This window comes from Pleurodeles waltl, chromosome 3_1 (assembly GCF_031143425.1).
Source record: "Pleurodeles waltl isolate 20211129_DDA chromosome 3_1, aPleWal1.hap1.20221129, whole genome shotgun sequence".
Taxonomy (NCBI): domain Eukaryota; kingdom Metazoa; phylum Chordata; class Amphibia; order Caudata; family Salamandridae; genus Pleurodeles; species Pleurodeles waltl.
Window position 1 is genome coordinate 185439940 of NC_090440.1, and position 26170 is coordinate 185466109.

At 45.0% G+C, this 26170-nt stretch overlaps 1 protein-coding gene across 2 annotated transcripts in view; it reads left to right on the top strand.

The window, feature by feature from the left end:
• Positions 1-26170, top strand: part of LMAN1L (lectin, mannose binding 1 like) — a 254756-nt gene that overhangs the window by 206413 nt on the left and 22173 nt on the right. For both annotated transcript variants that reach the window (XM_069222136.1, XM_069222137.1), the window contains one exon: positions 4948-5024. In XM_069222136.1, coding sequence (XP_069078237.1) covers positions 4948-5024 — 77 coding nt within the window. The remainder of the gene's footprint in view (positions 1-4947; positions 5025-26170) is intronic.

Sequence of the window (26170 nt, forward strand, 5' to 3'; positions counted from 1 at the left end):
TCACAAGAGGTATCTTGACATTTTAATTGTTTCTTGAAGGCTAAACGCACAAGGAACTTTTCAGCAGGTGCTTTTAAATCGCAAGTGTCGGACGCTATTGCTAAACACAGCACCCCCCAGAGGTCAGCGCCCGGTGCGTTCACACCGCTCGCACCGCCCAAAAGCTGGCCCTGCTGCCCCACAGTAACAACAGCGCCCCTCCCCCACACGTCCAGCCACCTGGGAAAATGCCCGTTGTCCAATACAGCCAGTCATGGGCTTCCAGGGCTCATTTCGGCTGAGCACCTCTGGTAGGAAGTGATGGGACAATATAATCCTCTGAAACGTCAGTGCAATTTGGAGGACTCTAGCTCAGTTGGTGATGGCCATTCAGGGTCAGCCGTCTTGGATTCAGGAGATGTCCTCCTTGAGGATGATGGCATTGGGACCACAACTAAACAGAATATTTGCAATGTATGAATTTGTTGCCCCAGAGGACCATGCAGTCTGAGTCAACCAGCGTGGGATCTGGTGCACACGCTGGCTGGTTACTGGACCTCTACACAATCAGAAGAGTTCTGGTTGGGGCTACAAGTGTCATTCAGGGACACTATTTCGCTAGATTAAAAGAATCCAGAACTTTTGATAACAATCTTAGTCGCGTACACTCAAGTAGCATGACTTGGATGCTTTTGAATCGAGATGATCTGGGGATTTAAAATTCAAAGTTATTTCAGAATATGTCAGACAAGGAGCGAAAGAGAAGCACGCTGATAGAAAAGCTTACTTGTACGAATAAAGTAGATCAACAGCTCCGTATGTAACTCATATAATTTTATTTTATTATTGAGATTGAGAAATCCATGTTAAAACCATTCTTTGCAAGCACAGATTGTCCAGCTACCCAGTTGTACTCTGTAATTAATTCAACAACGTACACCTCTTGAAAAGTAGATTACATTTTCCTCCGGCAAGCAGTGTGATTTCATTTTTTATGAAAATTCAATTAACCAACATTATATTATATTTTTCAGTTACATATCTTATTGCACCTGCACCTCTGAAAAGTTAATACAATTAATAACACAAAATATTGACTCAGAACATTTTTCTTTATAATCTGAAGGTATTAAATGACAGGCAATCTGAAAGTCAATCAATCAATGAATTTATAAAGCACAGCTTATCGCCCTGGGGGGCCTATGACGATGGTTGTTCACCAGTGTCTACTCCTCAAACAGCCATCTCTGGAGCTTTTTCCTGAAGTCGAGGAGGGTGTGCGATGTTCGCAGGTGGAGGTTGTTCCAGGACTTTGCAGTAAGATAGAATGAGCGACCTCTGCTGAGGCTGCGTAGGATTCTTGGGACCTGTGCCTGGGTGAGAGTTGTAGAACAAAGCACTCTGGTTGGCTGGTAGAAGGAGAGACTATGGTTTATAAGCTTGGGTCCAGTGTTGTGGAGGGAGGGCTCTGTAAGCAATGGTGAGAACCTTCAATTTGCATCTCTTGTGCACCGGCAACCAGTGTAGCTCTCTGAGGTGGGGGGTGATGTGGGCTTTTCTGGGGCGGTCTAGGACAAGTATTGTGGCTGCGTTCTGAATGGTCTGGAGGCGTTGGGGTTGCTGGCCATGGAGTCAGGCATAGAGAGCGTTTCCACAGTCTGTTGGTGATGATGGCCTGAATGACCATCCTTCTGGTTTTGAAGGGGATCCATTTGAAGATCTTATTTAGCAAGCAGAGGTTATGGAAGCTAGAGGAGGCCACAGTATTTATCTGCTCTTTGAAGGAAAGTATGCTGTCTATGATGATGCTTCAGTTGTGTGCGTGATGTGATGGGTTTGGAGGTTGTCGAGCGAGGATGACCACGAGGAGTCATCCCAGAGGGAGGGGTTGCTTCTGACGGTGATCACCTCCATTTTGTCGGTGTTCAGTTTCAGGCAGTTTGATTTTATCCATTTGGCGATGTGTGTCATGGCATTGCTGGAGTTGTTTCTAGGGCGTTGAGGTCTTAGGAGAGGGAGAGTACCAGTTGCGTGTCATAGGCGTACGAGATGATGTTGAGTCCATGGGAGTGGACGAGCTCGGCTTACAGTGTCACATAGACATTGTAGAAGGTGGGGCCAAGGGAAGATCCCTGCGGGATGCCGCAAGACATGTTCTTCGTATTTGATGGGAAGGGTGGGAGGCGGATTTTCTGGGTGCGGCCTGTGATGAAGGCATGGATCCACTTATGGACGCTGCTTCAGATTCCGATGTGGTGGAGTCTGGAAATGAGGGTGAAGTGAGAGATGGTGTTGAACGCAGTGGAGAGGTCTAGGAGGATCAGGGCACCTTTTTCTCTGCAATCCAGGAGGGTCCTGATGTCATCTGTTGTGGCGATGAGGGCACTCTCAGAGCTGTGGTTGGAGCAGAAACTGCATTGGGAGGGCTCGAGCAGGTTGTGTCTTTCAAGGAGTTCAGAGAGTTCCTTGTAGATGGCTTTTTCCAAGATCTTGGCTGGGAAAGGTAGTAGAGAGATGGGTCAGTAATTTTTGAGCTCGCTGGGGTCGACTGAGGGTTTCTTTAGGAGCTGTTTGACCTATGCTTGTTTCCATGCTTCTCGGGTGGTGGCGGTCTTAATGGAGGTGTTGCAGATGTGCATGAGGATACTATCTCTCCTTCTGACCCAGGGTGAAGATGTAGTGTGGGTAGGGGGTCATTGGGTGAGCCAAAGTGGATTGAGCTCATGAGGACGGCTGTTTCCTGTGTGAAAACTGGTATCCAGTCTATAATGAGGTGGCTGGTGGAGTCCTCAGACGGAGCTAAAAGGTGATCTATGTTGGTAGGTTGTGGCTGGAAATTGCTGTAGATGGCAGTAATCCTGTTGTGGAAGTAGTCAGCAAGAGAGTTGCAGAGGGTCTGGGAAGTTTGGATTGTGTTTTCTGTGACGATCTTGAAGAGTTCCTTCGGGCAGCTGGTGCTTTCCTCAATGTGGCTGAGTAGGGCAGCCTTCTTTGCTTCTCTGAGGCGGTTACGGTACTTGTTTAGTGCAACTTTGAAGGTGGTGCGATACACAGGGTCATTTGTGTGATGCAATTGTATTTCCAGCCGTTTGCATTTTCTTTTGTGCATGCATAGTTAGATCTTCTGGAGGCAGAGCTCCTTGTGCAGATGACTTTGTTGGCGATGTTGCTGATACATTCAGAAAGGTTGTTGGTGTCTCGTTCGAGGTTGTCGGAGATGCAGGGTTTGATGGGCTGGAGGATGGTGGTTCGTTGTGCTTCTGTGACCTTACCCCATCTGCACAGCAGGAGAGCCGGAGGTGAGGTGGATTGTTCCGGTCTGCTGGCTGTGGTGAAATGTACCAGGTGGTGGTTGGTCCATGTAAACTCCGTTTTGTGGGGGTGAACTTGATTTTCTCACGGGCTGTGAAGATGGGGTCCAGGGTATGTCCTGCGGTGTGGGTGGGTCTGGTGACTAGTTGTTGGAGTCCAATGCTGTTTAGGTTGTCTAGAAAATTAGTGTTGTTGTAGTCCTTGGGGACATCCAGCTTGAAGTTCAAATCTCGTAGGAAATTGTAGTCTGTTGAGTCGATGGCTAGGAGTGCAATAAGGTCAGCAATGGCTCTACAGAATTTGGGTCTCAGTCCAGGTGGTTTGTATGTGAGGGTTCCTCTGATGGTTGTTCTGGGATCGATTTGTATTCTGAAGTTTAGTTGTTCCATGAGGTGGGGAGTCTCTTCCTTGAATGTGGTTCACAGGGGTTGTCCTTGTGCATGATGGCAATGCCTCCTCCATGTTTGTTGTGGCAATTCTTGTGGATCAGTTTGTATCCTTTTGGGGTGGCGCAGGTGATGTTGGGTGTTGAGGCGGTGTGAACCAGGTCTCGGTGATGAATGTTAGGTCTGGCCGGAGCATGGATATGGTGTCTCAGATTTCCGTTGTGTGTTTTCAGAGTGAGCGGGCATTGACCAGTAGGCATTGGAGTTGCTTTGTGAACTTGGAAGGAGGCTGTGCTGGTGCGTTGCCAGTCTAAAATGCGAAATGTATTTCTCAACCTTTGCCTTACTGATTACATTATACATTAAATCACATTACTTCATGTATCACATTGGCTAATACAATGCATTATACATAGGTTACAATACGCATTAGATAACGTAATAAATCAAATATTGATCGCATCATATTGTCGATCACATGTTACAGATTAGATTACAAACTACATCACATTATATCAGACATTACATTACATATTATCTCTTGTTAAATCACGTTACATCCTATGTTATCTCAAACATTATATCATACATTACATCCCATTACATCATACACTAAATCACATTACATCATACATTAGATGTTATCATAGGGCAGGTCACATATATCAGCTCCCATTACATTGTAAATTGGATCACATGTTACATTAGACATAAGCTAAAACATTCCCTACTACAGTAGCTCACACATTACACCATACATCTGATCACATTACCGCATGTATTGGATCACCCGTTACATCAGATCACATATCACCTCACATTTGAGAAGACTGGCACCCCTAAGGGCATTAGAGGTGGCATATCTGTTAAGGAAGCTGCAATTAAGCAGTTAGAGAGGGACAAGAGGAAAATGGGTGGGATATAATTACAAAGTGTTGAGGAGATCGGGTGACAGAAAATAAAGTGAGTAAAAGGTAAAGGAAGAAGGCGAGGAGAGGTCAGCTGTGGTTAGGGGAGAGGAAGTTTTATATCAGGAGGAGTAAAACAAGGGAGAGAATAATCTTTCTCTTCCTTGGGAGCAGGGTATAGGCTAGTAGTAATAGGTGTCAGACCCAGTTCCTGCCTCTACATTAGGGCTGTGTGCTCCTTTGTGGTAATGACATGATCTGTTCCAAAATTATCCATTCTAAGGAATGTAGAGTAATATTATCCCACAGAGCCACTTACAACAAGACAAACTTCTAATTGCTTCTTTCTTTCGCCCCCGCAGGGTCAGGCTGCAGGTGCTGCTCTAGAAGCTGCACTGAATGGAAGGTCAGATCTGCTTCAGATGCTGGAAGAAGTAAGGTAGGTTCCGCTGATGACACAGGAAACTGGGCAGAAAGTAAATACTGCAAATACAATCATGATGGCTCATTGCCTGCCTACCCTTGACATATGGACATTGACTGCATCTCATGATATCGATCTACTCACACAACAATATCAATCTACTTGCACAATGAAAACCACACCATGGAAAAAATGATTACCAGTAGAGCCTCTTGCTAGTGTTATCTCATTATTGCTCAGATTGCAGAGCTTCAAGGAGGGACTGACCCACTTAAGATCAAAAAGAAGATCATTAGTTTGCTGGGACATAATTTTATGGAGCCTCTGCTCGGAAAGCACTATCCTCACTGTAAATGCCAATAAGTTTTTGAGTAGTTTCCTCACATGGAAATCCAACTTGTAATGAGTGGGCAATGTGACTAGAGGCAAATTCAGACTTCCAACGTTCCAGGGTTTGTAAATTGAGTAGCATTAAAGTAGGCGACTACAACATTTTTAATTTATAGCCACACAAACATTGTGAAATTGTAGTTTGAAGCACTATTTAGAACACTATGATTCTGAGTATTATATATTTCAATACCACAATACTCAGGTATGGCACAATGACAGTGGGCCACTGACTAAAGAGGATGGTAACAGATCTCTTGCAGCAGGTCCCTCCCCACCTTGTGGTGACATCTCATGCAATGAGCGATATCACTAATGGAACTCGTGATAGCGTAAGGAAACATCTCATGAAATTATAACAGTGCCCCTCCATTGTTTCGACTTTTGAATGACCAATACAATGACTGGCCATTACTTTGATTATTGACATTACATCAACTTTAATAAGGCTGTACTGCCCTGATTACATGGAATGGAGTTAGTAAATCTGTGCAGCCTCTGCAAATACAGGTATAAGCACTAGATGTAAGTTGTATGATTGCCATGGTGAAAACAATTGTCACTTGGAGTAATGGTGGTGGTCACATATATCTATCAAAGGCCTTCACTCGTAGAGTTTACGAGATTCCATTGCTTATGCCATAAAAGTCATCATCACAATCCCTATGACAGAAGGAGTTGACACCTCATGTACCACAAGAGGTATTGCCTCCAGACTTTACAACTACACAAAATTACATCTCGTACACTATCATTTATTGGTCTCCCCAGTTTTCCACTTCTTTTCTTTTCTTTTTTTACCACATTTATTTACTGACATTTAGATACAAGCAATCAATGGGCAAGATTTGCTGGGATTAAAACATTACAAAACAGCCTCAGAAAAGGCATTACAGGTTGGCACATTTGGTGAGAGCGAGAGCCATAAGGGAAAAGAAAAAAAAAACAAGAACAACCAGTACTAGCTGTAGTGTCTTTGAAATCATGCACACCAGAGCACTAGCGGTTCTGGGTGTACTCTAGACAGGAACTATGTAATGAGATGGGAGGTGTTAAGAAATGGTTATAAAAGTTATGATGGAATGCGAGCAGAGCACGATAGTACGTGGAAGAATAAATACATCTGCTACAGAGCTCTGTTTGAGGCGTGTTCATATGTGTGCTCCCAAGCTGGGGAGGGCGATACAGCTGCTGATGAAGGTGTGATACCTGCCCCAAAGAAACAAAGCTGCTCTCCTTGAAGTTTGCAAAACTACAGCAAACTGCTTGTGTGTTCCACCTGCACACCAAAACTGATGCGAAGCGGTCTGTGTTTGGTGTATACGGAGTTGAAGCCCCACTCCAGCCTCCACACGGCCTTCGAAGAGTTAAAGGACCTGCAGAGGAGCACATTTGAAATGCCTGCTAAAACCTGTTGGTAAAGCTAAAAGAAGAAATACTGCGCTGTGCAATAACACAGAGTCATCATCAATACAAAGTAAATGTTAAAGGCAGTGACAACCAGGTACAAAAACAGAAGCCTACTAGCCGGCACCAACTAGTGATTTGCTATACGACCTCCTCTAAAATTGGGCGTGACGACCAGGCCCCAAACATCAATAGTTACATGGAAAGGTTGCCAATACCACTGTACAAGGGAAGTGCTGCTTCAACAGCATTTTGCTCCCAATGGAGACTGAAGGAAGCACAAAATATGATGCAGCTACATTCCTGAAGACACCACCTTTGTTTGATACCACACAGAAGCAGAATATTGGAGCCAGGTGGACTGCATGGATCAAAACGTTTGATGACTAGATGCGCTAGGTGAAAAAGATAATAAGAAATTGATTAAATATTTTAAAAACCTTGGGGATGGAGTGAAAGAAGTGCTAAAGATAAACCTCAGAAGCTGATGCATCATACCAAAGATAATGGAAGCACTGGATGCCAAGTTTAATCCGATCCCGAAAGTCGACTACGATAGGTACATTTTCAACCAAGCACAGCAACAAGCTGGTGAAACGATAGATTAATTTAAGAGGCTTGATGCACTTCTCAGACACTGTAAGTTCTTTGACTTTAATGAGGAGGAAGACACGCGCCTTAGAGTCATGGATGGCTGCCCTTCAGATTCCTTTAGAAGACGCATTGAGAAAATCCTAATGGCTGCAAGGGCAGAAGAACAGGCAGATAGCAAGCTGCTAAGATGGAAGCAGGAACAGCACGTGATGAATCAGCATTGATCATGAAAAGCAAGCAAAAGCACAAAGCATATACTTCCAAGTCGACATCTCAGAAGAAGAAAAAATTATGCTTTTGATGTAGGTTTCCGTCTCCCCACAAAGGAAAATGCCCAGCCTTTGGACAGATGTGCAACAGCTGCGGGAAGGAAAACCTGTTCATAACGGTCTGCAAAGTGAAAGAGAAATCAAGCCAGTCACAGCAAGAAGAGAAAATGGCCACCAGAAGGCTCCAGAAGCATTTTCGCTAAGCCCACAAGGCCAAAAGGCAACATAAGTTACGACAAGTACAAACCAAGCCCAGTTGATCTTCAAGTTAATCGTATAAAGGCTCTTCAATGTCATTGTCAAGTACTAGTAAAAAAGACTAATATGGGCTAAGGATATTGACTAAGAAACAACATGCACATGTAGGGTTAGCTGCTTCTAAAGAAGATCAAAAGTGGAAACTAGTCACAAAGAATAGGAACAAAATTAATTTAGACTGTGCCCTAAAATCACAGGAAAAGTGACCTGCATTAAAGACAGTGGTGCATCGATTGACACTATACTGGTGAAAACATTTAACAGTTTTATCCCTGTGCCACACCTTACCCCCATCAAACACAAAGGTATACATGTGGGCTGCTTCACAACGGTTACAGAATCAAGGATCACTCACAGCAACTTTGCGACACAAAACAGTGCAAGCGCCAATCCATGTCATTCAAGGTACTTCATCTTGCGCATGTTTTCTTAGCTTTGGCACTGCTGCTGGCATGGGACTGATATCTCTCAACTACAACATCAATGCTCCGGCTGAAAGTGTGAGTCAGTTCCCTTCATTGTTTCATGGTTTAGGAAGACTCAAGCAGATGAAAGTGCTACTTCATATTAATGAGGATATTGGCCCTGTTGCTCAACGACACTACAGAGTCTCTTTTCACTTACAAGCAGCTGTTGAGAAAGATTAGAAACACTGGTAAAACATGACATCATTGAACAATCCACAGGTCCTGCGCTGAGGGTTTCATCCATAGTCATGGTGCCAAAATAAGGACAGTGGAGGTGGGGTGTGCATGTGTGTTTACATGCGCCATGCCAACAAAGCCATTGAGAGAGAAAGACATCCTGGTCCACACATATCATGCATAATTATGCAACTGAATGTAGCTATAGTCTTCTCATCTTGAACTGAAGGATATCCTCAACTCAAGCTGGAAGAAAACTGTAGGTACATTACCACTTTTTGGACTCATGTTGGTTTGTTCAAATATAAAAGACCACATTTTGGGGAATCTTCGGCTGCGGAGATATTTCAGGATATTATTCCCCTCATTATTCAACTTGTTTTGAATGCTTTTAATTACATTGATGATATACCAGTTTTTGGGGCAACACAATAGGAGTATGACAAGGCAACTACTTGCTGATGCGGGTCTCATTCTGAATAGAGCAAAGTGTAAGTTTCTCAAACCCAAACTTATTACTTTTCACAAGTGCCACTACATTACCACAGTTTGACTTCCAAAGCACTTAAGAGTATCTCATTTTCATTGTGAGGTCCAGCACACCAACAGCTCTAGCCATTGATTACATTATTGCTGCTACCAAAGCAGACAAAGACATGCTCATTTTCAAGGACCTCATTACAACACAAACTTAGAAAACAAGTGTCCGACCATTTGCTGATGATGTTGAATAAAAAAAAATCAAAAATGTATAAGATTAACTATACGTCACTCAGTGGCCCGCCTTTCAATAACAAAGAGTTCAAGGAGTTTCTTGATCTCTCTGGCCCCAAGCCATTGGTGTTGTTGAATGGTTTAAGGGCACTCTCAAGAGAGTAATTCAGCGAGCTTCAGTGGAAAGAATCTATCTAAATTAAGACCTGTACCCAGCTCTTCATGTCTTTCGATCAACCCCTCACTCCACAACTGGTGAAATCGCTGCCACATTGCTATTTGGTAGAGCCATCAGAATCACACGACCTCAATGGACATTGAGCCGATCAGTGAAAACCCGTAAAGTTTGTGTCATTGACATTTCTCAAAAGTGCAAGATGAAAACATATGCTGGCCGGTCACCAACGTGCCTGGGAACAGTCTTTGAGAAAGGGGACTTGGCAATTGTCAGATAGACGCAGAAGTACAAAACAGACACATGGTGACAGCGCATCATCCTGGGAAATCCATCTCAAGGGATTCATCACACTTTAAACATCTACCTCAATGTTCACAAGAGATCACAAGCGAGGCGGTCCAACCTGAATGTAAGTTCGCACACCTGAGCTTATGCCATTGATGCATAATGACAGTGCATCTCATCTACCTCATACCATTTGATCTGGTAGACCAATGCAAGCGCCTCAGCTGCTCATTGAAGAAGTAGGATTCTAAAGTTATTTGTACTTTTTGTTTACTAAGGGGGGAGCAGTAATGTCTTTGATATCATGCATGCCAGGGCCCTCACAGTTCTGGACTCTAGACAGGAACTGCATAGTGGGATGGAAGGTGTTAAGGTGTGTTTATAAAAGTTATGACGCAATGCAAGCAGGACACGAAGGTATGGGGAAGAATAAAGACATCTGCTACAGAGCTACATGTTCCCAGGCTAGTGAGGACGCAACAGTAGTCACTGCATGTGTTTAACTTGTTGCAGCTTAGTACAATACGGGATATATACAAACATCCTCAATCCCCAGATTCCCCAGCAGCACTGACTAAATAAAATGTCCGACTCTCAGTAATCGAGCTCCAACAGACCCATAGGTGGGGGGGATTATGAAAGCCTATGTGAGATACAAAAAGAGGAAGATAGAGTGGGGAAGATACCAAGGAGGTTAGCCTCTTGGGTCTAATCGCTAGCCTGCCCAATAGAAAATGGTACACGGGGAAAGGCCTCCAGTTTCCCACTTATAATCAACATTAGGTGTTTCTTACTTCACTAGTGTGTAATTTCTTGTAACTCTTTGAATTTACACCTAGTGTGAGAAGACAACTGTCATACCACAAGAGACATTCACATCAGGGCTCCTCATTATATAATGACTGTACTAGTGAGTGTTCTGTAGGCATGGAAGTATGCTCATGCTCCCATTGATCCCCTTATGCCGCAGAGCTGTACAAGGATCAGTGGAGTGAGATACCCAGTAGACATCCTTTAGCAATGGGAGGAGTAGGAATGGTTTGCATGGGCGGGCCCTAGCTTGTAGTGTGTCAAGTGTGTGGGGCCTCATAGGCTAGGTGGCGGATCAGAGCGTCTGAAACCCACCTAAGTCAGAATGTTCTGCCATACTGAAGTGTGCAACGACATCAAGCAAGGCGGTTGATCACCACTCCTCTGGGCATGCCAGTATTCACTGGCTTCGAAGAGTTACCTGAGAATGACAGATCTGAGGAGGATCTGAAAAGTAGGACAGGTGGGCACTGTGAGTATCCTGAACTGCTGGTGAGTAAGCCCTTGAAGGGTCTGATCCCCCAATCCACCTTTGATGACAGAATGACCACTAATTTGGTAAGTGAGAAGATGCCAAGGGACAGATGAGGAACACTAAGTAGGCAAGACACGCAGGTCACCATTAAGGCTTCTAAAGGGTCAGGCAAATATGCTGCGACCTGTGGTGTGCAAACAGGACCAGGGTGACATCCTCGCCAGAGGCGTGTGCAGCGCAATGATTTCCCATGTGTTAGCCTGAAAAAAGGTACCAGGGACTACGCTTTTTTCCTATATCCTATTCCATTGCTTGAAATGAGAAGGGAAACAGTAAAAACACACTGTCAGTAACACTTGAATCTTGAAGAATACGCTGAGGAACAGTTTTAAAAATGTCCTGGTTTCCATCTAGTTGTGGCTGAAGTACCTATTATTTGAGGGCAGATAATTTGGAGACCAAAACCTTTTACTACATATCATGGCAAACAATAATGGAGGAAACAAATTCAACTCCAGAATGGGTTTGAACTAAAACGCAATGAATGCTGGTCATCAGTTGCTGACAAAACAGTTGATTATCTTTCACTAAACTGCTACAGTGAAAATCAAAGTTCATATGAATAACGTTCCATGTCATCAGCACTTATTTGGGTATCTTCTAATTTCAAAAAATTTTTGCAAACTCTTATTTTTAGGTCTGGCCTTATAGAGAAGACATCTATAAGAAATTAAGAAAGTAGCTAACCAAAGAGGAAGTCTAGCCACGTGGACCTGCCTGGCCACAACCTTCTCCGGAAGTTGCTGAATGTCTATAGTTCAATGACTTAGAGAAACCTTTTCCAGGGCTACAATCCTAGCATAGTCTCTTCTTTTCTCCATTCACAGACGTAAAAGAAAAGCTGAAGTGCTTTTTCATGAGGGGCTCTTTCGCAATGGCAGCTGAAAAATATAACAATAGTTTACTGTTCTTAAATTTTTCAGCTGCTGGCTCAGCCAGCGTGTGAAGGGAGGAGTGGGGCTGGGCATGGGAGGGGAGAGGGTGAGAAGGAGTGGAGTGAGTGTACTAAGTGCGCAGTTTGGTTGGTCGACCTAACACAGCCAGGTGGGAGAAAATGCACAGACTTTCATGCAGTGTCTGAGCTGCAGACCAATCCTGATGTTGCTCTCATGCTAGGTATATCATGAGAGCAGCACCAGGATTGCAAGGGGAGCCTGTGCTGGTGTTGCAGGGACTGCTGGAGCACTGACACCATTGGAAGAGGAGCACGAGGTAGCCAGCGGCGGCTCACAGGTAATGTTTTTTTATTTGGTTCCCCCAAACTCCCACCCTCCCCCTTTCTTGAGATTTGTGGCGGCTGCCACTGGTGCTTTGTCTTTACCTCAGGTCTACAATTAGCATTGAGTTAGCTGCATCTATTTGCCATGATTCTGTGACGATTTGATTAGACCCTCTAGCCCTTATCACTATGGAGATATTTGTGTTTATAGTCTCAGTTGACTACAGTCCTGAAATCCAATTTCCCAGTGCGTACTGGTCAAACATGTTCATTCACCGAGCATTGTTACTTGTTTGGGTACTCCCAGCAACTGGAACTCTTGATTATGACTGGCCAGCTTTAAGATAAAGGTCTGTGAAATTTACTAACCGGGGCACCGCTATGCTGGGGATGCTAGTTGCAACACAACATCATTGTCAATCCCAGCACCTCGTCTCATAGCGGGTCTCCCTACGTCATAACATCAGTACCCCAATCACCAGCTTCCTGTTAGTCACTTAAACTGGATACCAAGATGTGTACTTATGGTTGGCCGAATGTAATACCCTTTGGACTTGGGTAGAACCCCGGTTTGAGTTGAAGTAATTTTCATTTCCCACTGTTAGAGTTGGGAGTGTTTTTGCTGGCAGCTCAGGCCCATGGGCTCACTCCCACTGAGTTGTTCAGAGTTCCATTTCCGGATGCGGTGTGGTAACTGCTGTACTTGAGTTTCTAATGACTACCACCTCCTAGAGTGAGCCATAAAAGCTTTACCTTGCTATCCCGACCCTTACCCATCTCTGAAACCTAAAAAACCTTACTACTCCTTACCCATCCCTGAACCCAAAACTCATTACTACCTCTTAACCATACCTAAACCTTTCAAACCCCTTACTGCCCCATACCCTAACACATCCCTCAACCATTGAAAAACCTGTTACTACCCCATACACTTACTCCACCCCTGACCCCTAAAATTCCATACTACCTCATACCCCTGTCCATCCCTGAGCCCTGGAACCCTTACTACCCTTTGTCCTTACCCATCCTTGAACCCTAGAAACCTCGATAAACCTCTTACTACCCAGTTCTTTTTCAATGCTAAAAACATTCTTAACCCCATTCTACCCTGCACTCCTACTCATCCCTGCACCCTAAAAAACCTATTTCTACCCATAACCTTAACTCTAACGACCCCTTGAGCCCCTCACTGTACCTATAACCACCCCTAAGCCCTTAAAGCACTTTACTACCTTGCACCCTTAACCACCCCTTAACTCCTAGTCATTTACTACACCCCATACAGCCTCTCAATTTCCTTATTTAAAGTAATTAAATAAAAACAAAACACCGCCTGCATGGTAAAGTCCCACACTATAAAGTGCCTGAAAATGACATGCCTGGTACTTATCTGCATGGTATGGCCACGTTGTAAACATCTTGCGTGGTAACAACCCAGGTTGTATGTGTTACATACTGAAATCCACATCAGTAATTGGAGCTCCTAACACAGATACTGCATATCTTAAAATACCTGACCTCTACTCGAAAAAGTGGCAAAAAACTAAAATATCTTTGGGTCTCAAAAAGCTCACATTGATATATAGTCTCTGGTACTGAAGGGAATTCTTTTGTATGTACTCCTTGTGAAAGGTTACATCACTCATAATGAGTTATTCCAATGGCAGAGTGGGCTGACCCATTACCCATGCTAGATGCTGTAGTGGATGGAAGAAAAATTTGACTGACACAGTAAGAAAACAATGGATGCAGTTGGCAGGCTTAAAGCCCCTCTAAGTATATTTTAATTTCACTTTCGTAAGGTCTTGGCTAACACCAGATGTAAAAAGACTAATTGCTATTATGACCTTGTAAAAATGAGTGAATAAAGCTGGGCCCATATTTATGCTTTTTGTTGCAAAACTGCGCTAGTGCAGTTTTGCGTGAAAAATATTAGCGCTGGCTAACGCCATTCCTTAGAGCCATCTTAACGTCATATTTATGGAATGATGCAAGATGGCGCTAAGGAATAGCTAGCATCTGAAAAATAAACGCTAGTCGGTCATGGATGGCGTAAGGGAATATTACACTAGTGGGTCTGAAATGACGTTAGACTGGTTAGTGGCAAAATGTATGCCACTAACCAGCCTAGCGTCATTTTATGACGCACAAGCAGCCACATACATGACTCCTGTCTAAGTGTAGACAGGAGTCATGCCCACCACCCAAGTGGCCACCACAGGGGACCAGTGTCCCCTGGGCAAGGTCACGTGACCCAGTGCTAGGCAGGGGGCCCCATGCCAGGGGCCCCGAATGGCACACCTGAAATTAATAAAATATACTTACCTATACTTACCTAGGATGGGGTCCCCCATCCTGTAGTGTCCCTCTGGTGTGGGTGGGGGTGTTGCTGGGGCTTGGGATGGGCATCTGTGGGCCCATTCCATGGTGTTTGGCCATGGAAATGGATCCACACCTACCCTAACACCTGGTCTGACCCAGGCATTAAATATTGGTGCAAAGCAGGCTTAGCACCATTATTTGTGTCCGCCTACTCCGTGCGCTTCATCTCTGTACCGGAGTATAGATATGGCATTAGGGGGTTAGAGTAATTCCTAGGACGGGAATGCCTACCTTGCATCTCATTGACGCAAGGTGGGTAGGCGCATCCTAGAAATGGAGCTAAGCCCAAAATTTTGCTGCTAGACGGGTCTAGCATCAAAAGTATATATATGGCGTTAAGTTTGCATCTTTTTAGCGTAAAACATTTTTACGCCAAAACGGCACAAACCAACCATAAATATGGGCCTTGGGGCCTCCATGAAGTTCAGGAAAGGGGTGAATGATTATTTTGGCAACCAAAGATCAGATAAATATTCTCCCAAAGTGTAATATTAACTTAACCCCATATTTCTACATCTATGTCTATTCCCTGTCTCTTTTCCCATATGTACTGTAGGCTACACAATCCAGTGTGGTGTCCTCACTTGATGATAAACGCAGGTGCCTGTCGGGTGGCATTTCTTGCAGGTTTACTTGTACAAAAACTGTCCTGTATAAACTATCCTGACCACAATGCAGACACATTTGGTTGGGACACAATGGAAGAGTGCCTGCGTTGGGGTAAGGCAGCCACAACAACACCAGACCCACTGCATATCTTTGTAAATATGACATAGTTTTGCTCCTTTCCTTTCATATAACACAGCACGGTGACTTCCCTTGCTGCACTGCCTTGAGTGAAAGGTTAGTAAATCCAGGTCCCAGTGTTGGGACTGGGAATGAGCAGAGCTTCTTTCCACAAGATATCCTAATATAAATTACATGGAAAAATGTATTCAGGAGACTGCCACGGACAGAAAGATGATGTACTTTATTACAAGTGCCTTTTCAGAGTTGTTAGCAAGTCACCAACCTTTTGTTTACTTTTTTGAGCAGTTGTTTTAGTTTCTGTTGCATTGCGGTTTCATAAGGGAGGAGCACCAAGTGCTAAGCCAATGCCCATTTGCCTGTCCTCTTAAATTAAGCAGCTGAAAGAGTCAAGTGAAGAATCTATGTAGCGGTCCTGACCACAGGATCATTGTGGGTCAACACAATACATTATTACTAACAACTCCTGTCATTTACTTATAAGCGAGTTGCGAGTCAGAACTCATTTATAATAAGGCAATAAAAGACCAGCCCATGCATTGTAACACACTATGGGCCAGATTTATTCTGTTTGCACCGAATTTGTGTCTCGTTTTTTATACAAATTCTGCACAAAGCTAATTCCATATTTAAACTTTGGTTCTAGACCAGTCTAGCTCCAAAGTTTTGGAGTTAGTCATTTTTTGCTTGTGGGAAACTACCTTGCGTCAATGAGATGCAAGGTAGGCCTTCCCATGCAAAAAATGACGATATGGCCTTAGCACCATATTTATTATCCAGTGCTAAAATCAGGCACGGGGGGAAGGAGGCCTTAAAATATCGTTAAGCTTGCCTAGCGCCATTATTTAACGCCTGGGTCAGGGCAGGCGTTAGGGGACCTGTGGGCCTAGTTCCATGGTCAGAGACCATGGAATCGTCCCACAGGTGTCCTTCCCTAGCCTCAGGGACACCCCATCCACACCAGAGGGACGTCTGAGGATGGGAGGACCCCATCCCAGGTAAGTAAGGTAAGTACAGGTGAGTATTTTGTATTTTGTTTTAAAGTGCCATAGAGGGGCCTAACTTGGGTCCCCCTACATGGCACTGGGCCCAGTGGCCATGCCTCGGGACATATGTCCCCTGGGCATGGCCATTGGGGTGGTGGCATGACTCCTGTCTTTACTAAGGCAGGGGTCATGTCTATGGGGGTTGTGTGTCAAAGGATGACTCTAGTCTGGTTAGAGGCAGACTAGCGTCATCCTTTGACGCACAACCTCCTGTTCCCCCTATGCCTCCCCCAACCGGGGGACGCTAGCCGGACCTTACCGCCGGCTACCGTCATTTCATAAATATGACACCGGGCCGGCGTCTTGGAATGGAGCTAGCTGGCAGTATACTTTTTCACACAAAACTGCGTCTGTGCAGTTTTGCAAGAAAAAGTATAACTCTGCTCCTACGTAAGTCAGTGAATAGCAGTGCTATGGACTTGCACAGTTCATGGAGTGGACAGTTCCACTAACTACCCCCTTTGGTTGCTCGTAGTCTTTAAAGGCATGGGGAAAGTGGGCTCTGGTCCCAGGCCTCAGCCTTTCAGGGGGTCCCCTGATAGAACCAGCTCTGTTCTTCAGAGTCTTGCCCTGATGACCTTGAGAAATTTTTAAACAGATTGTTGTAAATATCATTTTCCTTTAATTTATTTTCAATGTGTGTGATGTCTAAGAATCTATTACAGACGATTTACAGAAAAATGTGTTTATGTTTTATGCAACATCCACAAATAAAAGTACACATATAAGAAATGGGAAGGGGTCACAGAGATTATTTGCAGTAATATTAGTGAGATGCTGCTGTTACAATATTGAAAACACGCATCACTATCCCTGAATATTGGATGTCAGCACATTAAGAATTAGGACAAGTGTGCCAGTGTGCTGCCACTGACCTGGCCAAAGAGGGCACGAAAGAGCTGAAATTAGATCATAAATTCACAGCTGTTCCGGCCAGGGTCCCCCAAAATACGTTTGGCCCAGGTCCCCTAAAATCCCGAAGATGTCCCTGCGTAGCCCTACACCTTCTTTTCTTCTGATGTGGCACTCCGGCACTTACCAGAAAGAGATTGCTGCACCTCAGTTCCACCCTTCCTTCATAAAAACAGGAACACTCATAAGTGCTGCGGCAAAGGGATGCGTTGGTCCTGTGGTGCTCAGCAGCAACTGCGTGAGGGGGGATTTAGTGGGGCATACAGCACTTGGTCCGACAGCTGCTTTAATTGCACCCCCTCTGGGCACTGTGCAAAGGCCAGGCCCTGTCATCGCGAGATAATAGTCGCTGCCTGCAGCTCTGCGCAGTCTTTTCGTGAAGTTGGCCAGAGGGGCAGACCTTTCTGAATGGCGTCTCTGTATTAGTCACCGTCCCTTCGTGTCCTGCGCAAACCTCTCGCGCTTCTCAGCACAGCTACGGGGCAGCATTTCCTCACCATCGAGACTTCAGCCCTCAGTGCTCCCAATCTGTCACCTTCAATGAGTGTGCATGCTCAAGCGCCTTGAGGTGATTTAGCTCACATTATGCCTACTTGTATTTGTACCATCTCATGGTGTGCTGGGGTGATACTACTGGTGAGTAACTACACTGCTACACATACATTGAGCTAAAACCCATCACCCCAAACCTTCTGGTAAACAAATGGGCACCTTAAGGAAACTTTAGGTTACATGAAATGATATAGCATATGTGGCAGAGAGAGAGATAGGTCATTAAAATTCCCCCCACTTTGAACCAAAGCTCTTAAGGAACCAGCCAAGCAAGTCATAAGGACCCTTCCCAGAGGAGCTTCATTGTCTCTTCCATCAAAGCATTTATCCATTCATTTTTTTTCCTCCCATCACCATTTCACCTTTACATTTGTTATTCATTCAGTCCTTCATCCACTTTTGTCCCCATTACGTCCATCTGTGAGCCCGCCCATATGCAGACCTAAACATCTTCAAACCTACCCACCAAACATAACTATCCTTTCACTCAGTCATCCATCTTTTCAGTTATCCATCCCCATTCATCCATCCACCCATTCATCCTTTGTCATCCATCCTTTCGCCCATCCATCCAGCCATCCTCATTTTCACTCATCCATCCACCCTTTCACTCAGCGTCCAACCCTTCACTCACCCATCCATTCATTTACCCTTTCACTCATCCATCCATCCACCCTTTCATCCAGCCATCCATCTACCCTCCCTTTCAGTCATCCATCTATTCTTTCACTCATCCATTCTTGTATCCATTCTTTCACTCACCTTTCATCCATCCTTTCACTTATCCATCTGTCTACTCTTTTGCTCAGTCCATCCATCCACCCTTTCACTCTTTCATCCTATCACTCATCCATCCTTTCTTTCATCAGTTTCACCATCCATCCACCCTGTCACTCATTCATCCATTCACCCTTTCACTCATCCATCCATTCTTCCTCTTTTTCACTCATCCATCCCTTCACTCATTCATCCATGCAGATTTCTATTCATCTTTGCACATTCTCATCTATCCCTCAACCCATCCATTTACCCTTTCACCTATCCATCCTTTTACCAACTCATCCATCCAACTATTAACACTTTCACTCTTCCATCTTTCCATCCTTTTCGTCTAGCCATCTAGCCATCTATCCTCTTTCATTCATTCATCCATTCTTTCACTCATAAGTCCTTACATCTATCTTTTCATTCATCCATACGTGCATTCATCCACCCTTTCACTTCATCTACTCAACCACCATCCATTTCATTCATCATCCATCCATCCATTCATCCTTTCACTCACTCACCTTCTCACCCCTTCCGGTTAATTATGAGCCTTTGTCTGCCGAGCTGCAGACAGAAGAGGCCCAGCAAGAACCCCACGCCCCCACTGTAGCTGCTAAAGTGGCGTGGAGGGTGGTGGTTTCATGACGCTCCTGCTACATCATTATACCAATAAACCTCTTTCTACTCACCGGCGTGTCCTCGCATTCTTCCTCTCTCTCTCTCTCTCTCTCTCTATATATATATATATATATATATATATATATATCCAAACCTAAAATGTATGAAGGACAACTTTTTGTGATGTGTTGTGATTGAAAATTGGGCACATGAAGGATGATCGACAGTTTAGTATAAGTTGCTTAATGCACCGTAAGTGGAGAGTAGGTACAGCGCCAGTTTGCTTAATGTTTCTACAACAAATCATTCTTCTCAGGTATTAGTCCACACCTTCCAGAACACATTAGGTTGTCCAGTGAAAGTCCAGGGCTAGAAACATAGGGGGTTATTCTAACTTTGGAGGAGTGTTAATCCGTCCCAAAAGTGACGGTAAAGTGACAGATATACCACCAGCCGTATTACGAGTTCCATAGGATATAATGGACTCGTAATACGGCTGGTGGTAAATCCGTCACTTTTCCGTCACTTTTGGGACGGATTAACACCTCCTCCAAAGTTAGAATAACCCCCATGGTGTTCTGATGGCATGGTGGGGTGACCCCTCTGCATGAAGGACTGTGGTGTTATAAGGGATGAAGCTGGGAATCGAGGGTCATTAAGACAACAGTTCTCTAGGCGAACTAGCCGAATCTAGAGCACAGAAAACAACACTTCCAGAATATACTATAGGACACTTGAAACAGCCCACATGCAACGGCATGAAACTGCAAAACACATTCAACATATTCTGGCCCTCGTTATGACCCTGGCGTGGTGGCGGTCTCATCGCCAATGGGCCGGCGGAGAAGACCGCCATATTACGAGGTTGGTTGTTCGGCCGAAACCAAACTGCCAAATCCCCACCCCTCCTGCCGCTTTACCACAGTCCGCTGTGCTGGAGGTGAGCACCTCCAGCACAGTGGACCTCGCAGTACCGCCAGCAGTATTACGAGGCGGGAGACTGCCAACATTCTTCTGGCGGTCGCACCACCAGCAAAATGCTGACGGCCTTGCATCCTGGCAACAGGAATAAACATTCCTGTCGCCAGGACACACTTGCACACACACCAACATACCTCCAAGCATGCACCAAAACACACCCCCATGCAAACTCGACATAAACTCCCATTCACACTCACACATACACTACTGCACGTGCGCATACACTCCCCCTCCACAGTGCATTCACACAAACATACACGCACCCCCACTACCCAGCATTCATACATTCAAACATGCACTCACACACGTATGCATTCAACACCCCTTCCCCCCGCATTCAAACACACACGCAGACACCACACACACTCACTCATCACCCCACGCCCTCCTCCCCTATCAGATGATCAACTTACCTCGTCCGTCGAGGAGGTCGTCCGGGAGCAGACGGGTCCTGGTGCTTGCACCGCCATCAGGACACCATCATGCCATATTACTGGTCGTAATACGGCGTACGGCGTCCTTTTGGTGTGGCAGTGCCGGCGGTGGGACTACCTTTTCAGCGCTGACCGCCAGCACGACTGCTGACATGTTTCCACCTGATTTCTGGCAGTAATCCCACAGCACTCGTAATATGGCGGTCTTCAGATCACCAGCACTGGCGGTCATCTGGCGGCTGTGGCTTTGGCAGTCTTAGAAAAAGACTGCCAAAGTCGTAATGAGGGCCTCTGTGTCTCTGCGGCGAGTATACAAGGTACAAGCAGCTATCTACGCTCCAATGGAATAACCGTCCACTTAAGCATGCCGTTTAATATAACTTTATGAACATTCAAAAAATAAATATCCCAAAAAACTCAAGGAACCAGTTATTTTTAGGCAATTACACTTAATCCACTTTAAAAAAAAAAAGAAAAAGCAATTAAAGTAAATTTTAAGACTCTATGGTCCACAAATTATAGTTTTAAGAAATGTCATTGATGCAAATTGAAGCCCAGCATCAAGGCAATGCTGTGTACTTGCGCTACTTCCACTTTCCTTTTTCAATCAATCAAGGTTTGTAAAGTATGACTACTCACCCATTAGGGTCTCAAGGTGCTTAGCATCCATGGTTCATTTGAAGAGCCAGGTCTTGAGGTCCTTCCTCAATTGAGGCAGGGATGGAGCTTGCCTGAGATGCAAGGGCAGGGAGTTCCTGGTCTTCGCTGCAAGGTAGGAGAAAGATCTTCCTCTAGCTGTGGTTTTGCAGGTGTGTGGGATGGTGGCCAGGGCTAGCTGGACAGAGTGGAGGTGTCTGATGTGTGTGCAGAATGAGAGGCAGTGGTTGAGGTATTCGGGTCAGGCGTTGTGGGAGGCTTTGTAGATGTGGATGAGGAGTTTGAAAATGATCTTCTTGTTGATTGTGAGCCAGTGTATGTCTTGCAGGTTGCTGGAGATGTGGCTGAGATGGGAGATATCTAGAATGAGTCTGGTGGCGGCGTTCTGGATGTTCTGGAGTTTTCTTTGGATCTTCAGGGTGGTACCGGCATAGAGAGCGCTTTTGTAGTCAAGTCTGCTGCTGACGAGTGTGTGGGTGACCGTTTTCCTGGATCCAATGGGGATCCATTTGACGATGTTCCAGAGTAAGTGGAGTGTGTGAAAGCTGGATAGCGAGATGGCATGAACCTGGCAGTTCATCGAGAGTGAAGAGTCCAGGATGATGCCAAGATTTCTTGTGTGGTCCTTAGGGGTGTGGGGGTTCCAAGCTTTGCAGACCACCATGAGTTGTCCCAGGCAGAGGAGGTAGGATTCATGATGAGGACTTCGGTCTTGTCAGAGTTGAGTTTGAGGCAGATGTCCTTCATCCAGGAGGCGACTGCCTTCATTCCATTGTGGAAGTTGTTCTTGGCACCCTTAGGTTCGTTTGTGAGGGAGAGGACCAGCTGCATGTCGTTGGCGTCAGAGACAATGTTCAGAGTGTGTTCTCTGATGATGGTTGCAAGTGGGGCCATGTAAATGTTGAGGAGGATGGGGCTCAGGGAGTAGCCCTGTTGCACTTTGGAGCTGATTTCAGTGGGTTCTGACAGAAATGATGGGAGTCTGACTCTTTGAGTTCAGCTGATGAGAAAGGAGTGGATCCAGGCTAGGGCTTTTTTGCGGATGCTGGCATCATGGAGTCTTACGCAGTGTGTGTGGTGGGGGACGGTGTTGAATGCTGCCAAGAGTTCCAGCAGTATGAGGGCAGCGGTTTCTCCTTGGACGAGAAGGGTGCAGGTGTCATCTGTGGCAGCTAGGAGAGCGGTCTCGGTGCTATGGTTGTTTCTGAATCCTGATTGGGAAGGGTCCAGGATGTGGTTTGTCTCACTGAATTGAGAGTTGCATGTTGATGGCCTTCTCGATGACTTGCTGGGAAGTGGAGATTGACCTGTAGTTCTTGAGGTCCGGTGAGTCTGCGGATGGTTTCTTCAACAGGGGATTTATTTCTGCATGTTGTCAGTCTTTGGGGATGGTGGCGGGCTGGATGGAACAGTTGATAGTGCGAAAGAGTTTGGATGCGATGGAGGCGCTGGCTCTGTTGAAGATGTGTTGGGGGCAGGGGTCTGAGGGAGCTCCTGAGTGGATGTTCTTTATGATCCTCAGGGTGTCGTCCGTGATGAGCGTGGTCCATTCGTGCAGAGTCTGCTGGAGTCTGGGTGGTCGGGTCCGGTGGTTGTGGGTATGGAGGGTGGGTCTTAGATGGTGAAGCTGACATAGATATCCTTTATTTTGTAATGGAAAAAGGTGGTGAGCTGGTCACACAGATTTTGGGAGGGGGGATTTCTGCCAACTCTGATCTGGGTTTAGCGAATACTTTGACTACTGCAAAGAGTTCTTTGCAGTTGTGTGCATTAGCGAGAATGTGTCCCTGAATGACAGTTCCATTGGTTGATCTGACGAGGTGGTAGTGTGCGGTGACTGTGGATTTGAAGGCTGTGTGGTTCTCTGAGGTCTTGTTGTTCCTCCATCTTTTTTCAAGTTATCTGGAGTTGCGTCTCGTTACTTGGAGGGCGGGGGAGAACCAGCTGGCTTTCTTGGTGAGTTGCTTGCTAGGTAGTAACTTGAGTGGGGCCAGAGAGTTGGCGCAGTTGGAAATCCATCGGTGAAGTTTACACGCTGAAGTGTTGGTGTCCATGGATGTTGGTGGGGGATTGTTGCTGAGTGTGTCAGTCTCCTTTAGTGCCCCACAGTAGTCTGCTGACCCTGACCCTGCTCCACTCCTCTGATCTTTCTGATTGAATCACATTCCAGTTCTCCTAGGTTCTTTGTAATAGCTGTTCTGTTGGCCTATGTTACTCTTCTATATGTGCTCGTGTTTGTGTTTTATGTAACTTGAACTGTACCATTGTAATTGTTCTGATGTCCTTGGATTTACTACGTGCTATAGGAAACTCTGAAATAAATACATGGGTGGTTTATTGCCATTTGAAGTAGGGTATGCAATGAGGATGATGGTTGCTTTTAGAATGAAGGTTTGGGTCTAGCATGTAGGCTGATTATTGATATTTCAAATAGGTGCTCAATCTTGAGTGTGGACTGACAGTTGCTATTTGATGGAGGTTTTTGAGTGATAGCTGATTATTGGTATTGGATCAGAGCCTTGTGCATTAGTATTGAGTCAGGGGTGCTATTGCTGTTGTTATTTTAAGAGTCTGTCAAGACCCGGGGCTTTGTGCACGTTCATACCACATTCTCTCTGTCTGTGTCAATTAGATTCTTCGCCTCTTTCTGAAGGGATTTATCACGTGGGCACAAGAAACATTTAGGTATCTTGCTCAGTTTTGTGTTTGGGAGAGAGTACTGTTCCGATTGCAAATCAATCTTGGGTTATCTCCCTAACAGACATTTCTAGGAAGAGAATGCCCCAGACCCCAGCTAATCTTGCTCTGCCGCTCATGTCCAATTTTTGGTCTACATTAAAGGTAGTGGTGCCCTCTGTTTTGCAGCTTTATGTCATTAGGTAGCTTGTCCGTCTCCTTCCATCTGTCATCGCCCCCTTCTTTCTTTCTATATATCCTTCCAGTTTTACCCTGTCCACATCATTGCCTTTTACATCCTCATCAGTCTGTCTATACTCCTTCACCCCCAAGTCTTCCTTCATGATATCCATCAGTTTATGCCCTCTCTGTCCATCACTCGGTAACCATTTTATCTGTATTGAATTTGATTAAAGAGTACAGTCTCACCCTATCCATCTGTTCCTAGACATTTATCTATACCGCTTCATCCCCTTGTCCAATCTCATTCATTCAGTTGGTACATGCTCCTTCTATTCTGACACACAACATTCATCCATTCACACCTCTACAGTCATTTATCCCTACCCCCTTCTTCCATCACACCATGTTTTCTCTATACTTCGTACCCTGTTATGAAGCTCTGTATTTACCTTCAAACCATCTGTCCTGTCTCCCTCCGTTCATTTCTTATTGATTTCTGAGGGCCAAATTCACACAAGATATTCAGGGTGATTGATAGCTATGTAGTAATAACAACATGAAAAATCAGTGGCTTATGCTATGAGGTTCGCACATCCAGCGTACATATGTGATTCTCTGGGGAGATTCCTTCTCCTGTAGATATAAAGTTATACAATGGGTACCATACTGGTTTTATACTCAACCACCAAGGGTGTAAGTTCGGCTGACTGGAAGGCCAATCAGAACTAAGATACTTATCAAAGACTACCAGGGCACTCCGGTATAGTCCACAATGTCCATATAGGTACTAAGGTATACACCAAAGTCCAATATGCATTTTTGTAGTTGGTTAGGGTTTATTCTTCTCAAGACACAGTACATTCCAAAAAGAAGCCGACACGTGTTTCGTCATCTAGACTTTTTTCATGGCATAGATTCATGATGATAGTGTCCATATATGTGTGGAGGTAAATATTGCCCCAAATGGAATAGGAGATGCAGCTGGAAAATATTTGAGGATCTGTTGTCTCAATACCGAAAACATTTCAAATGAAGTATCTGCAGGAGATGGCCATGATAAGCCTTAGGGTTAGTATAATTTGCTGCGTAGAGTAGAGTATTCATTGTCTGCCTTTTGGAACGTACTGTGTCTTGAGAAGAGTAAACCCTAACCAACTACGAAAACGCATATTGGTGTATACCTTACTACAGGGGTCTCCAACCTTTTCTGTAGTGAGAGCTACTTCTAGTCAATGAAAATCGTCATGAGCTACTAACAGCCAAGCAACTGCCAGATTTTTCCTAGAAACCACCCACGTCCACCTTCATTGACTTTAAGTATTTTACCACCACTTTGCAGCCACTTGCGCCACATTATCTTGCGCCAGGCATCATTTATGCAAGGGGGAGTTCTGGTACTAGGAGGCCCACAAAAATGGCGCAGTGAAATTTAAAAGATTTCACTGCGTAATTTTTGCCGTTATTTTAAACACCTGCTCAGAGCAGGCGTTAAAATGACGCTCCGATAGTAACCTATGGGCGTCTTTGCACTTGCAAAGCGCCACAATGGCATCAAACATGTTGTCGCTATTGTGCTAACGACCGCCATCGGGCGCCGTATTATCAATACGTCGCAACCATGGTGTCGTTAGGTGCCGTTAAGGCGGGGGGGGGGCAAGCAAAGTGGCGCACCATAGCTGGTGCACCACTTTTTCTTAAATATTGGCCTTGGTTTCTGGGAATAAGGAAACCTTGAAGAAAATATTCGCTGTGATGAAAACTTCCTAGATGCAGGCTTGTCGAGTATTTCAGCAGGGCATTTCATGCTGCAGCTCAAAGCTTAGGTAACTCCCCTCCTTTTCCCCATTTCTAGTGCCACGGAACTTCTGTCCTTTCTCAAATTATTAACATGTAATTGTTTTC